This window comes from Ceratotherium simum, chromosome 15 (assembly GCF_057802395.1).
Source record: "Ceratotherium simum simum isolate JZ-2026a chromosome 15, ASM5780239v1, whole genome shotgun sequence".
Lineage (NCBI taxonomy): Eukaryota > Metazoa > Chordata > Mammalia > Perissodactyla > Rhinocerotidae > Ceratotherium > Ceratotherium simum.
The window spans coordinates 53,518,903-53,535,684 of NC_141914.1; the positions used below are offsets into that span (position 1 = coordinate 53,518,903).

The 16,782-nt window shown below is 37.2% G+C and overlaps 1 protein-coding gene across 1 annotated transcript in view; it reads left to right on the forward strand.

The window, feature by feature from the left end:
- Positions 1-15,862, forward strand: part of ZBBX (zinc finger B-box domain containing) — a 100,903-nt gene extending 85,041 nt beyond the window's left edge. Inside the window, exons 18-20 of the mRNA XM_087439444.1 lie at positions 2,696-2,953; positions 13,667-13,805; positions 15,614-15,862. Of these exons, the coding sequence (XP_087295570.1) occupies positions 2,696-2,953; positions 13,667-13,805; positions 15,614-15,740 (524 nt within the window). The 3' untranslated portion in view covers positions 15,741-15,862. The remainder of the gene's footprint in view (positions 1-2,695; positions 2,954-13,666; positions 13,806-15,613) is intronic.
- Positions 15,863-16,782: the final 920 nt, after the last annotated feature.

The following is a 16,782-nucleotide window of genomic DNA, read 5'->3' on the forward strand; positions in this document are numbered from 1 at the left end:
AGTATAACTGTGATTAGTGTTAATCTATAATTTCCTAAGATTACATTGCCAGTGATGGCAATGTAAAGTGACAGTTACTCTAAAATGAATTTCTTATGTTTATAATCTACAAACTGGACTTTTTTTTTAATTATAGAGTGATCCCTGCAATCATGGCATTTTTCATTGGTGCCAGTCTTCACTGTGCTTCAAATCTTAACCCTAGCAATAACATTAATAAGCTTATACAGGAAATATTAGAGGGAATGACATACTCTCCTGAATGAACAAAATAAATAAGATCAAGGACCAAATTGAAGGCTCTTCTGTCTCTTTGTATGTTTTAGGTACTTTAAATTACACTTTGAACTTATTTCCAGTACAAAAGATGGTCTGTCTCTTTGCCGTGTGCTAAGCACAAGTCGGACCCACCCCTGGTGTACATTTTTTGTCAGTTGGGATCAATTGACCTCTAATACCGTGGCAACCAGATGTCGTTAGAAGAGTTCAGCAAGTGTTTGTATGCTCCTGAATTTTCTGAAGGGCATCTGCGTCATGTTAAATTTTTCTCACCTCATATTTGCATATGTTGGCAGAAGTCCAGTTCTTCCTCATAACATCTTCCATTTGTTTGTTTTATTTTAATAAAGGTTCTAAATTTCTTTAATTTTTACTTGACTGAGACATAGCATAATACAGACAGAAGGATATGGTTTTCTCCATAGATCTGGAAGTTTTGATTTATATAGTTGAACCACTGTTATACTCACTGACCTGTGTTTCTACTATGGCTGTTCTGACCACTGTTTCATTGTGTAGAAATGGAACGTTGCTTTTCTTGATGACTATGAATAAAATATTGATTCTTTACATATTACAGGTAAAGGGGGAAATCATTCTAAATTCTAGTCATTAAAATAATTCTTACAGATATTTACATTTATTTTTCTTAAAACATAGGCACATTTTTACCAGTTATTTTTCCTCAGAATTGTCTCTGAATGCAAATAGACACAAAAAGGTCAGAATCTTATTTTAATTTGTTCATAATTTCATTCCAACAAAAATTGTTTTCAAAATTGATTTCTGAAATGTTCATTAAAATTGGTGCCCTTTGGGACTTACCTTAGTCAGTTTTAATTGCTTAAATAATTGCATACTGCGTTAAGATTCTTCTTAGGGTACTAGCTACATTCAAAGGAGATCTTTTAAGGTAAAAAAAAAGACAAACTCAGTAGTCATTAAATGTTAATACTTGACAGCTGTCTGTAGCCACTCTTCTGAGTTTTACATTTTCCTTTGAGTCTATAGAGTGGGCATAATGTTGTATGGCATATGTTCACTCAAATCATGATTTTTGTGATAATGACAATAGCACTTCTTTAAAGAATCCAATATTTTACACAAAGCCAATTTGTGTTAAGTGAATGCGAGGTTATCTTATAAATTATTTATATTTTATATATATATGTATACTTATCTCAATCAGAACAATGATTCAGTACATTTAAAAATATACCTGCACTATGAATTTCTAAATTTGTACTTTATTCCTTTGGCATTTATTAGAAGATTTTGTGAGCAATACTGAATGATTGTATACATATAGTTATGTTGTGTTAGTGTAAGATTTGAAGGGATTTTTTGTTCCTACTATGAAAGAAACACACGCTGAAGAAACCAGCTAAATCCAACTTTGAAATAGGTCAAGACAAAATGGCGACTGCCCTAGTAGAACAAAGGAATAGTCTGCCTTAGATCTGTGCTTCTGGAACTTTCCCACTAAATTACCCTATAAAGCAGCAGAGAGTGAGCTCCTATGTAGGAAAATTAGAGGTGTGATCTCAGGTTCTTTAAAGCTTGTGTTTTTCTAGAAGACTTTGCATACTAGCCTATTTTTTCTCCATAGTTGTTTTAATAGAAGAATGTTACACACCATCAGGTGAAATTAGTTCACTAGGAGGTGGTGCCATGTTTATCCTACAGGTTTGCAGGCACAGTGTGGTGTTGCTCTAGAATTTTAGAAACTGGGCACAGTGGTTGGTCATGGGATAGATTATAAGATTGGGTGTTGAATTGTTCTGGAATTGACTTGGTTTACAGATGTTTTTGCTTTAGTTAATATTAAAATTAGCTTGTCTTTTTCTGAAGGTAGAAAAATTAGGGGAAAATAACCCAGAAGTGTTCTTTATGGCATAGAGAAAGTGACTTGAGATTAACAAATTGTGATAGACCAGAATGGATGATAATCTAAAGTTCACTTTCTCATAATCTCTGTTGCGTGAATTTAACTGCTCTAAGTTCAAGGGCTGGTATTTGGTATCTTTAAGCACTCATTCACAATTTTAAAAACAGTTGATTTAAATTTTTTTCTTTTTTTTTTTTTAAATGTAACTTTTTTTTTTGTGAGGAAGATCAGCCCTGAGCTCACATCCATGCTAATCCTCCTCTTTTTGCTGAGGAAGATCAGCTCCAAGCTAACATCTATTGCCAATCCTCCTCCTTTTTTTTCCCTAAAGCCCCAGGAGATAGTTGTATGTCATAGTTGCACATCCTTCTAGTTGCTGTATGTGGGACGTGGCCTCAGCATGGCTGGAGAAGCGGTGCATCGGTGCACGCCCGGGATCCGAACCCGGGCCGCCAGTAGTGGAGCGTGTGCGCACTTAACCGCTAAGCCACAGGGCCGGCCCTAAATTTTTTTCATTTTTCATTTTAGGCCAGACATCACAGAGACCTTCAACAGCAAATTTACCACTTTCCAACTCTGTAAAAAGAAGCTCCAGCTGTCTTTCCTCCTCTCCTCCTCGATCAAGAAGTGCAGCTGCTCCATCATTATCTAGAGCTGCTTCTGAAATTTCAGAAATTGAATATATTGATGTTACTGACCACAATGAGCCTTTCTTAGACACCACTGCTGATCAAGAAACCTTAGACAGTTTGGAAAAAGAATTAAATGTGCTGAGAAATCTTGCAGGTAATGCTATTGTTTTCAGTGTAGACAATGTTAACTCTGCCTTTGGCCTGATTCTTCATATTGCACTCCAAGAAAACAGGCCTTTCTCTTTGCCTCTTTTAACTGTCAACTTTTGTGTCTGTTTTCTTCAATATCCCCTGAAAATGTCATAAAAAGTGTGAATGCACAGCCACACCAGAGATAGTCCCCTTACCCCACATAAGACAGAGTTAAATTGTGGCATAAAGACCTTCATATGGACAGAAATTTTTTTTTTTTCCTCCTTTCTACAAACCCACTGAGTGACTAATCCCTGTAACTTTGTGAAAGCTACTGCCCAACACCCTTGTTGGAAAACTGAGCTGTCAGATCTTTTCAAGCAGTATTTCTCAAGCTGCAGTGTATGCACAGATCCTCACAGGATCTTGTTAAAATGCAGATTCTGATTCAGTATGTGTGGGTGGGGCCTGAGAGTCTTTGCATCTAACGGGTGCCCAGTTGATGCCAATGCTACTGGTTGGCAGACTGGTTTGAAGAGAAATTATACTTGTGCGTTCTATTTCCTAAACCTCAATGGATGTAGTCTAGCAAATCATAACCATATTCTTGAACATTCAAAGGTCTGGTTCAGCAACAAAATATCAGGAGAAATAGTCCTCTTAATTTTCATCAGAAAGTTGTTCATGCAATTTGATAGAAGCAGCTGCAGATCCAAGAGGCAGGCCAGAAACCTCTAGGCCTGTATATTCCTCACATGCTCCTCCCTTGTTTTTTTTATTTTTGTTCCTTTTTAGTGATAACCTCCCTTATTGACCTTAGAATAATGACTTTGTTATCTTCCTAAAAAGAATACATCTTGGTTTTGAAAAATTCAAGCAATACAAGAAAATACAAAAAAGGAAGCCAAATCCCCACGAAATCTTACTACTCTGAAAACAGCCATTATTAACATTTGATGAGCATCATTTTAGACATCTCTGTTTATATCATAACTATACATATAAGACTAAATAGAAGGATGGATAGATTTAAGGAAAAATAGTAATAATTTTATAAAAAATAGATTTGTGCTCTACATAATTTTTTAAATTGTGTATCTATTTACCCAATTTAACAAAAAAAAAATTAAAATGAAACTAAAGGAAATTGTACACTTTAGATAAATATTTTTTCACCACAAAAATGTTAAGTTGAACTATATGAAATTGCCCTTTTGTAGACAAAAAACAGTGGAATATTGATAATTTTATGTGGTCCAACCTGTAATTTTTACAAATGTCCCTTTAAAAATTAAGAAAAAAGGTGAAAAGAAACAGTAAGCGATTAAGGCCATTTTTAACTATGACTTAGTTTTAGACAGTAATGATTAAATCCCTATAATAAAAGATGAGGATTTCTTTGTTGGGTTTTTTTTAACCACATGTAACTACAGATAGTATTAAATACATTGCTGTTATAGTTATGTTATAATTTTTCATTTTTTCAAGGTTTCCTTTTCTTTTCTTTCTCTTAGTGAAAATTCATATGGATTAAGTAATCAGCACCAGCATTTTTACTATGACTTCCCAATTTTGAACCTTTTATTTAGATTCATCTCTAGAAAGCTTGATTGTGGCATTCTTGAGATTGTCTGTTTTATCTTTATGGTTGATGGGCAAGTTAGCTGGATTACTTTAGGGGATCGCATCTTTTCTTCTGCTGTATGTAGTAGACATTTCTGCACTGTCTTCTGTCCCTGAATATGGTGCTAGTGTGTCCTTTAGTTTTTCCATTTAACTTTTATTTGGTTGAATTTAATTGTCAAATAGTGTTTTCCCCCAGGTAGGGCTCATGGTAGCTCTGTTACTCGAGTTTTGTGTCTGAGAATGCCTGCTACCTTTATATTTAAATGGCAAGTTGGCTGAGGGCAATTTCCTTGCGTCACTTTTCCTTTAAACCTTGTGCGTACTGATTCATTGTTATCTGGGTCTGCATTCTGCCGAGAAGTAGTCTGAGATCACCTTGAGTTTTGACTTCGCCCTCTCTCTTGCATGCAACAGGCTTCTTTCCTGACGGGATATTTGAAAAATTTTTTCTTAATCTTTGAAATTCAGTAACTGGACCCAGGATTGTGTTTCCATGTCAATAATTCAGCATTTCTTAAAACACAGGGTTCTCCTTCTGTCTGCAAAATAAGTTTCTCTTTATTTTCAGAGCAATTTTCTCCTACTGTATATTTCAGTTGCTTTTCTGTTCCATTTGGCTTTCTCCTGCTGAGAAACCTATTTCGTTTATGTTGGATCCTCTTTGTATGATGTATTTATGTATATTTTCTGCAACTGTTTTAACCAGTTTTTATTTTCCTTTGCATTTACTGTGATTCTCTCAAGCTTGTCTACTATGTCAGAATTTCAATTTTTAGCTGGTTATAGTCCATTCTTTATTGGTTGACTTAATAAGTTAGCTCTCTAAAGGTATTGCTTTGACTTTTTTGATAATTTTTTTTTTTTTAATTTTTATTTATTTATTTCCCCCAAAGCCCCAGTAGATAGTTGTATGTCATAGTTGCACATCCTTCTAGTTGCTGTATGTGGGACGCGGCCTCAGCATGGCTGGAGAAGTGGTGCGTTGGTGCGCGCCCGGGATCCGAACCCGGCAGAGCGCGCGCACTTAACCGCTAAGCCACGGGGCCGGCCCAGTAATTTTTTACTTTGATATAATTTCAAACTTACATAAAATTTGCAAGAATGCAAGAATAGTACAAAGAACTCCTATATACACTTTACCAGTTCACTACCTGTTTGTCTTTTGGCCTATTTACATATGTGTATACACACACACACGAACACACACACACACACAGTGCTCTTTTTTCCTGAAACATTTGAGAGGAAGTTATAAACATCATGACCCTTCACGAAAAAAATACTTTATTATATATTTCCCATGAGCAAGGACATTCTCTTATATAACCTCAGTACAATGATCAAAATCAGGAAACTTAAAATTGATACAATATAATCCACAGTGCATATCAAATATTTTTAAATCGGCTCAATGATGTTCATTATAGCTTGTTTTTTTCTGGTACAGGATCCAATCCAGGAACAGGTGACCATTTAATATTTTCCTTTTTGACGTCTGATGGATTGTTGTTTGATCTTTGAGGTTAGTTTTACTGTTTTTAAAAATGTTGCTTTTATTATTTCTTTTGTAGCCAAGGGACTTATGGGGAATTTTCTTATCATCTTGATCTGTTTTCCACCAAATTTGTCTTTTATTTAATCATTTTTTGCATGCTATGGATTCTAATCTGTTTGCATAACTAGTTGCTGTCATTTCTTTGTATCTTACATGCTCAAACTTACCGTGCGTGGCTTTACTCATATCCTCTGTCATTTCTGGTATAGTGAGACTGCATTCCCCCTGAAATGCTCTCCACCTGTACTGAGATCTGTCAGTCTTCCCTTTGGAGCTACCTTTGTGGGTTGGGTAGCGCACTCTTTTCTGTATCCTGTTGGCTCAAAGGCATGGGGAGGACTGATGAAGGACTGCAAGCTCAGCCTCCTTTGTTGGAGAATCTGGGCTCTCTTGTCTTTTTCTGAATTTTATTAAATGCCAAACTTCACTGGGCCTGGTTTCAGGTGTATTCTGTCCCTGTAGGGACACCTGCGAGTTTGCAATTTTCTTGCCTCTGCTAAGACCTTATGATGGGTATTTAGGGGCTTTAAAAAATATTTCAAATGTTTTCTCCTTACTTCTCCTTCACCTGCTTTTCTCCAAACTGGTGTGGTATGGTTGAGACTTGTCAGAACTTTAGATGACTTGTCTTTCGCTATGACTAGTTGGTGTGTGTATGGGGTGAGGAGTGGAGGGGGGGACAGCAGTAGCACCCAGCTACACCTCAGTAAGTCTTCTGTTCATTTCTTTGGTTGCCCTTTGTCAAAGTTTATTATGTGAACTTGTATCCTTTTCTTTGTTTGGTTCTTTTTTGATTTTATTTTTATTTTTCTGCTTTTTCTATTTATTTCATAAGACGTTGAGGGAAGAGAGTCTATGATCCATCTTTACCCACCTATCATTCATTTGCTTTACTCTAAATTGCCAAAAATCAAATGTAAATCTCCTTAGAGATAATTCTCACGTTAAAGATCAGTTCTAAAATGAAGCATGTCAGATCTGCACTGGATCTAAAAGGATAACCATACAGTTTTTAATCAGAAGATGAAGGATTTCTTATTTTGATAAATTGATAAGTTCCATGTTTTACAAATGAAATACAGTACTTTACAAACAGTAGTCTTTTTTTTGTTTCTAACCACTCGGCTTTTCTATTTCCTTTATCACTTTTGATCTTACATGCTTCATCGTTTCCCTGTGTCACTCATTTTCTCATACGCCAATGCCAGTATTTTCACAAGAATACGCAACTTTACACTGCTGTGGAGTCTGTGAACCATCAGGGCTTTTCTGGCGGTCCAGGAGCAGAACGCCATCCCTTCCATACCCTTGAGCAGGAACCGCTCTCTTTCTATTTGGGAAGGCTGGCTTTGGATGAGGGCACAGCTTTGGAGACACTCACCTGGAGCTGAGGAAGGAAGGGGACGGCACATGGGCTGAATCAACCCAACAGTCAGTGAGGCAACAGACGCTGCGGGGAAATCAGGCCCTATTCTAGCAAATTCACTGAATCTGCACAAGGCTTTGTATTCTGTTTAGCATCAATGGGCAGAAAAATTCCACCCACGTTTCACTACTCATGGTGCAGTTTGGAAAATCTCTTCATGAGGTTTGGTCTCACACAGACACAGCTACGCAATTCTACTCTTATACAAATGTAGATGTGTTTGCGTCCCTGTGAAAGCTGCTTTTTTGTGAGCAGCAACCTTTCTGACTTGTTTTCTGTTAGAGCTAGGATGCATCTCCTTTCTCTAAATTCTATGGAAAACAAAAGACAAGGAGCTGGGAGAAGACAAGGCAGGACATAACTACATGAAATGTCTCTCCTTGGATTCAGATTGCTGTGGCTGATATTAGAGCCCTGTCAGAAGCAGGCGAGGTGGGCAGCGCCAGGGCCATCGGATGTGTGTGTGCAGGTTGCAGACACAACTTCCTGCTGAATCAGGAGATGGGTCAGCAAAGCAGGGTGATGGAGAGCCAGGCTCTGGGGCCAGGAGTCTGGTTTTGGACCTTGGAACCACCACTTGCTAGCTTCGTGATGTTGGGCAACTTACTTTCTTAATCTCACTTTGCATCGGTTACTGTGTATGAAAGATGGGCATAATAATAGACCCTATCACAAAATTGTTCAATGATTGAATTCAAGTATATATTAAATATTATATTTATGAAAATTTATTTCTCCCTCTCTATACACACACACACACTCTCTCTTAACATACTCTAGCACATAGTAAATCTTGAAAAATCTGTTAAATTATATAAGGAATCAGTGGGTGGTGCTTTCTACATACAGTAGGGTAAGGTGCTCTTGGTAAGTCCAATTTTTTGTCAAAAACATCTAAAAGCTGATTCCGTTCTAAAACTATCTTTTCTTCTAGACCACTTTGAGGATGATAGTTAGCTATAGTTCATGCCATATTATTATTTCTTCCACAAATATCTTTGTAAATAATACTACAGTCACTTCCTTAAAAAGCTCAACATATCAGTATAACTTAATTATTAAGGCACCTTGTCAGTTTTTGGATATTGTTATAGCCTGAAGAAATTTGAAAAATATCAGAAGATATGCATTATGAGAAAGTATTAGTAATGATGCACTTTAAAGCATTCAGCATTCCAGTAGTTAAAAATGACTCGTTTGTGGGGCAGGTCCAGTGGCGCAGTGGTTAAGTGAGCGCACTCCACTCCAGCGGCCTGGGGTTCTCAGGTTTGGATCCCGGGTGTGCACTGATGCACCGCTTGTTAAGCCATGCTGTGGCAGTGTCCCATATAAAGTGGAGGAAGATGGGCACAGATGTTAGCCCAGGGCCAATCTTCCTGAGCAAAAAAGAGGAAGATTGGCATCGGATGTTGGCTCAGGGCTAGTTCTCCTCACCAAAAAAGAAAAAAAAAAAAAAATGACTCATTTGTTTCAAACTCATTCTGATTTGTGGTTTAAGTGTCTTTGTGGTCCTTAAGTTCTCACCGCAATCTTATGTATGTATGGGTCCCACGGTAGTTAACTGAGCCAGGTAGTTAAAGAGAGGCAAGTACTTTTTCTTAAGAAAAATTTCTTAAGAAAGAATAAAGATCTACCTGGTACCAGCAGACGTAGCCATATTGTCCATGAAGTAAAATAGCGAGGCAGTGGCTTCCTGAGTGATTGGAGCCTCTGTTCATAGGTTGACCATCAAGTAAAATATTAAACTGTGAAAGGGCTATTCAGGATTTATAGTTAGCAGATTAACTAGATAACTCTTGTAAAGACAGACAGGTTAAGATGGGCTAGAATGGCAATCTTTTTTTGCTGTAGGGCGCCATTGAATTTCAGGCAAAAAATTGAGTGCTACATACAAGTGAAAGTCAACATATTAAAAAAAGTTCTGATATAAGGAGTATGAAACCACTCAGTGAGTAATAATAAGCACTGTTTGTTTTCGTATGTAATGTTGCTCCATCTGATCTTCAGAGCTACTCTGTGAGGTAGGTGGGGCAGGTGCTATTCTACATTTCCCCTTTGCAGATACAGTAACTGAGGCTCTGAGCGATGCAGAAATTGCCCTTGGTCTCCCCTGGGTGCACAGAAGAGCCCAGGCACACACCCAGGAATGTCTGCCCCATATTCCTTTGTCTTACCACCATACCACAATGCCACTTACATAATTTGAAATCCTTTCTTCAAATCAATGTCATGACCACTTAAAAGGGGGAAGATGTGGGCAGAGTGAGGGTAAAGGGAAGAGAGATGGAGGGAAAGGAAAACAAGAGGCTGAGGGCTGGATGGGGCTCACAGGTTACAGGGCAAGTGTCCTGGTTCTCACGCCTCCTAAACATTGGGACGTCATTTGTCTTTGTTGCTCTGCTAGATGGTCCTTTAGAAGTTTTTGTTGTTGTTTTCGCTTTTGGTTCCTTCTTGGGAAATCTCCTATCTTCTTTGTTTCCATTCTTTCAAGTCTTTAACCTGTTTCTTTGTTCTTCCTTTCATCTTTCTTTCATTTCTTTTATTTATATGGGTGTTGTTTCCCTGTGGGATAAAGTTTTATTTATGTGTTTTAAATGACTTGAGTTTTAGAAATATACCTTAGAACTTTATATTTAGTCGATTTTCCCTCTTTATCTAATTCATTATTATTGTATTTAAGAGATTCTTCAATGATCAGAGAATATACACTCTTAGTCTAGGGATGGAAAAGGTTTAACTTCAATCCATTCCTCAATAATCAGCTGACTTGACAGTTAGAAAGTAAAATTTCCAATATAAGTGTCAATCCAGTCTTCCCTGGTCCTGTATTAGAAAAACAGGAGACTTAGGTTTTTGTACAATCGGCCTTTTAGGTTTAACACTACCCTGCAATAGGGGTTTTGTAAGCAGTTTTATTTTTCTCTGCCTTGAAAATCAAGTGATGTCACCTTTGCTCTTGTTAACTTCCCAAAGTATTCTGAAATACAATTTTGAGAATGAATAATTATACAAAAATAACCCCATTCTGTTTGCACAATCTGAATTAGCTTTGTGCTCAGTCAATTAGGACTCAGAGGCTAACAGAGATTGAATACCTCTCCTGGTGGTATTCTTTAGATCTAAGCATCACTATTGTTTTTTTGTTTCTTTTTTTTTGTGAGGAAGATCAGCTCTGAGCTAACATCCATGCCAATCCTCCTCTTTTTGCCAAAGAAGACTGGCCCTGAGCTGACATCTGTGCCGATCTTCCTTTACTTTATGTGGGACGCTGCCACAGCATGGCCTGACAAGCGGTGCGTCGGTGCGCGCCTGGGATCAGAACCCGGGCCGCCGGGAGCAGAGCACATGCACTTAACCGCTACGCCACCAGGCCGGCCCCACACTATTGGGTTTTAGTACTGTAGTTCTACCCATTCCAAATCCTGAATTGACTGCCTTCCGGCAGGTAACATTCGCTGTTACTGGAGCATGTAAAGGTACTTTGCATACCTGTCTTCTTTTACCTTATGGAAAAATAAGAGGGAAGATAGTAGCCTAAAGCTAAAGAATTAGATTCTGGAGCATAGTAATTAATGATATTGGTGAGCTAAAAGAGCTCAGGTCTAGTTCCAGTTCTTCTACTATGTGATTGTGTGAAGTTCAACAAATTACCAATCTCCTGTGAGCCCTCAATTTCCTAATCTCCAGCAAGTGGGGATGGGACAAAAATGTTAGCTGAGTAATTTTGTTTTTCTCAAAATTAATCTTATGTAAAACTCCCAAATTTAAAAGAGACCAAGTTAAACTTGGGGTGGTGGGAGCCGGTGGGGTGGTGGGAATAGGAGCCTCATCTCTGAGCACTAAATTTCTCCATGTATTGTAATTTGAAAGTCACTGGGATAAATAATTTTAAGAACACTTCTAGTTGTAAATGTATCGAAGTCTATCTTGCAGCAGAAATAATCTAAGTTACTTTCAGTAGGGGAATCTGCTTGCTCAAAAACTTCAAGTTAATACTAACCACTCAAAAAAAAAACCTCTTTAGTAAAGGTATAATAAGTTTAGTTTGGCATTTGGTCCTTCTAATCAGGAGGATATTTACTTGGCACTTTCATAAGAGTGAAGGAAAGAGTAGTGATTTTAACAGTTGTAAAAGTCATCATATGAGCCAGCCCTGAAGGCCTAGCGGTTCAAGTTCAGCGCACTCTGCTTCAGCGGCCTGGGTTTGGTTCCCTGGCGCAGAACCACACCACGTGTCTGTCAGTAGCCATGCTGTGGCAGCAGCTTACAGAGAACTAGAAGAATTTACAGCTATACACAACTATGTACTGGGTCTTTGAGGGGGAAAAAGGAAGAAAAGGAGGAAGATTGGCAACAGATATTACCTTAGGGTGAATCTTCCTCTGCAAAAAGAAAAAAAAAAAAGTCATCATAGCATAATCTTATGTATAAGTTAGATGGCTCATGCAACTTTATCAATGACAAAAAGAAGGCATTATGGCCTTTTTAGTATAGTAATCATATTTATTACTACACGTGACTTATTGGTAGTTTACATAAAGATATGTTTATTTATGCAGATCTTCCTCGACTTATGATGGGGTTACGTTCCAATAAACCCATTGTAAGTTGAAAATATCATAAACTGAAAATGCATTTAACACACCTAACCTACTGAACATTATAGCTTAGCCTAGCCTACCTTAAATGTTCTCATAACCTTTGCCTACAGTTGGGCAAAATCATCTGACACAGTCTATTTTATAGTAAAGTCTTGAATACGTCTTACAATTTATTGAATACTGTATTGAAAGTGAGCAACAGAATGGTTGTCTGGGTACAGAACAGTTGGAAGTGTATCAATTGTTTACCCTCGTGATCGTGGGGCTGACTGGGAGCTGTGGCTCGCTGCTCAGCATCACAAGGGAGGATCCTATCGCATATCGCTAGTTCAGGAAAAGATCAAAATTCAAAAAAGTACAGATTCTACTGAATATGTATCCGTTTCATGCCATTATAAAGTTGAAAAATCATCAAGTCAAACCATCCTAAGTCTGGGACTATTGGTACGTTTGCTTACTGAACTTGCACTATTTGTCCTTACCTAGGCTGACTCATAGGCCAGCTTCATGAAAAGGGAGATGGAAGGCTTCTCCCCTTTCAGGTACAAATGATTATTATCTACCCAAACAAAGCAAGGAATCAGAAAAAGAAAGGGCAGCTCTGCTAAGACTAACCTTTGCCTCAGACTGTGTGGGGGTAAAGCTTTTATTTCTTAGAAGACAAAAAGAGATAAAATGTGTAACATTCAGGCAAGTTGAGGAGTTGCACAATATTCTAACTTTAAAAAGGATCACTTGATTTTCTTTGGAATTTGTTGAATTCTCAGGACATTTGACACTTTTCCTAAGTATAATGTATATTTAAAGATGAACATGGCTAGGTGAAATGAGTCAGACAGAGAAAGACAAATACTGTATAATATCACTTACATGTGGAATCTAAGAAAGCCAAACTCATAGAAACAGAGACTGGAATGGTGGTTACCAGGGGCTGGGGGGTCAGGGAGAAGGGAAGACGTTGTTCAAAGAAGACAAATGTCCAGTTATAAGACGAATAAGTTCTGGGAATCTTACGTACAGCATGGTGATTATAGTTAATAATATTCTGTTATATACTTGAAAGTTGCTAAGAGAGTAGATCTTAAATGTTCTCACCACAGAAAAGAAATGATAATTATGTGGTGTGGTAGAGGTGTTAGCTAATGCTATGGTGGTAATCATTTTGCAATATATAAGTGTATCAAATCAACATATTGTACACCTTAAATTTTCACAATGTTGCATGTCAGTTATATCTCAATTAAACTGAAAAAAATAAAATTGGGGAATTTGGGGGAATTTACTAAAAAAAAAAATCACTATGATTAAAGTGACTTGATATCCATACCCTAATTTGGAATTGTAGATCAAATTTACCTCACACTCTGCCCACTCCATAAACATTAGAAAATTGAGGGATGATTAAAAATCTGTGCCCACCCTCTTTATACTGCTTATAGTTTACTCTGGATAAACTTTCAGCACCATTTGCTGTGCATTTGTTTCTTGAATTTATGTGTTGACAATGCATGAAATAAAATATTTCAGATCCTTCAGAAAAACTTTACAACCTAACCACAGAAGAGTTACCAGCCTTCAACAATCATTCACTGAATATAAGTCAGACTACCCTGGATTTCCTTAAGACCTCACGTGCAAGGAGCCCCTGTGGAGCTGAGGAACCGAGGTAGGTTAAGCCTGCAGCTTCTGTGTGAAGATAGTGCATAGTAAAAATTTTGACAAGCCCCAACCAATTATCTTTACTCTATGAATAAATATTGTCCTCATGTGTGTACTTTCTATGGCCCTTCTTTGTAAAATGTTTGGGTCCTTTGCTGACCTATTATCAGGGTTTAGTAAAAGGCTTATGAAGGTGTTACTTTAATGTGAAGAGATAATTCTCTGCTGTACAATGTGTGTCAGAAAAATGCAAAGACATTTGGAATTTAATAATCCTTCAGCATTTCTTCTTATATTGAAAGACAGTTTCCTTACTTGCGTTAATTAACCTAATAAATTCCATAAATATGCGTTAATGGAATCTTACTCAATGTGAATAAAGTTTTCAGAATAGAATATTGAGAAGTTGCTTTCTTAAAATTGAGTCTAGATTGTTAATAATAGCATATTTTAATTTGTATCATTTCATTCTTTCCTCACATAAGGTGAGAACATTTAGGGATGGTGATCAGTTTATAGGGAACATAGGTTATACCAATAAATGCTTCAGAAAAGTAGTCTACCATGTCAGACTACAATTGACATACTGGCATTCCTTGAAAAAGGAGGAGGAGGGTTCTTTCTAGAAGGACTAAGATAAATGTAAAATAAAAATCCATTGGATTGTAAATTCCTTTGAGTGGTTTCAAGTCTAATATTGCAATAAAGGGGAATCAAGAGTCTCTTACTCTGTCTTTCTGAAAGAGGAAACCATTTAGCTGTGGTTGTTGGATTTTTGCATTTCTAACACCACTTACATTTTTAAAAAGAAGGATCAATATAAAGTCGCTATTTTTTCCCTTAAAAAGTTGTTAAAAACAAAGCAACTAAACCTTCCACATCCTCTCACCATCAGTTCATAAAAGAAAGGACATTTAATACTAAAACTATAAGGGGAACATACCAACAGAATAAAGCACAGTTCTTTAACATTAAAAATGTCATGAAAATGTCATGAAAAAGTCATTACTTTGTCCTTATTTTCTCTTCTCTTCTTAGACCAGTGAAAATTTTTTATCACAATTAGATCTACACTGATCCACAGACCCAAGTTTAAGCAACTGCTAATTTAGCCTGTGTTGGGCTTAAAAAATAACCCAGAGAACAGTTACATCCATCACAGGGTGAAGTATTTTATGTTACTTAGTGGCATACATGGGCCGAAAATCTAGATAACTTGGACCAAAACACCTGAATTCTGCAGGCTCCTCTCTGTTCCGCCACTCTGGCTCTTTTCCCAAACTTCAGACACCTATGTGCTAGAGCTTCCAACGTTCCTCTCCACAATAAAATGCAACAAAATAAAATAAGTAATTGCTGTCATTAATTTCAGTTTTGGCATATCTTGACTGGCTATCCACATCGTCCTAATTTACTGTACATGAAAGAGGTGATTTATCTGGCAGTCTATTCGTTGGGATTCTATTAAACAGCCAATGGAATGATGAATGTTCTTAATGATGACCCTGAGGCTCTGCAAGTTTCTGAAGTGCCTTCTGAATCATCAATGAAAGACACAACCAGAGACCATAAAATCTTCTCTCCTTGGTTCCACTGTGGCTTCATTTCTTGGGAGAGGGAGAATGATGATAATTTTTCATTAAAAGGAGGCTTGGTATATTGGGCACATTGAGAATTATGGCCCCAGGCTGAGACAGCCTGCTCACATCTGCCTGTCTCCAATGACTTCAACATATGTAGTATTGATCAGAAGATAAATGAAGAGTTGAAACCTGGTCGTGTATATTGTGTATTGATCTTTTAATGTATTTCCAGCTCTTCTGAAAAAGATACCGAAATTGAGTCTTTGCTGACACTTTCTGAGAGCAGCACAGATGAGGAGCAAGAGGATTTTCTTGACAAGCAACAGGTCATCACACTGCCGTGGTCCAAGAGCCCCTAATGATCATTTGCTCATTACTGCTTCCATTGTATACCCAGAGTAAAGCAAACAACCGAAAAAAGTAACCAAGTGATTACCTGTCCAGGAGATTTTGATTATTAATGTCTCTGATATTTCAAGGTTTGCAGACTAATAAAAGTTACTGAAATTATAAGTTTAAGGGCTTTTTCTTCCAAATGATATATTGTATGTCAAACACTAATCTATATTGCAGATTATATTAGTAAAATTTGGTGAATTTTAAAAAATAACAGTTATAACTGTGTCTATAGAGTGTACCATAGGATAGAACATGATTATATTTAAAGTAATATTTAGTTGTTAAATTATATTTTGAATAATTATGTCATCAATAAGAGTGTACATTTGACAGCAAAGTCATACTTGGCAGTATCATTAATTGAGCCTGGAATCCATTTTTTACTTCGGTAATTACAGTTTTTTTTCTGTTAGTGTTTTTGACATTTATAGAAGTTCTGGTAGCTTCAAAAGTTGCTGCTAGAAGACAAAAAGAGGACCCCAAATAAAGTGGACAAAATGCTTGTCATTCTCTGTTCTGGTAAAACACAGAAAAGATTCCCAGAGCATTTTTTTGGGGGAGAGTCAGTATAATGGTTAATTTTGTGTGTCAACTTGGGTAGGCTATGGTACCCAGGTATTTGGTCAAACATTATTCTAGATGTTTCTGCAAAGACATTTTTTAGATGAGATTAACATTTAAGTCAGTAGAATTTGAGTAAAGCTGATTACCCTCCATAATGTGGGTAGGGTCTCATCCAATCAGTTTGAAGGCTTTAATAGAAAAAAGATTGAGGGACTCAAGAGAAGAGGAAACTCTACCTTCAGACTGCAACATCAACTCTTCCCTGTGCCTCTAACCTGCTGGCCTGCCCAACAGATTTTGGATTTGTTAGCCCCCCACAATTGATTCTCTTTCTCTGGAGAACCCTGACTACTACAGTCATTTTGAAGGACTATTGTGATAGCCAAAGAAAATAACACATATGGAAGTGTTTTGCTAGTCTTGGGTAGTAGTAGATCC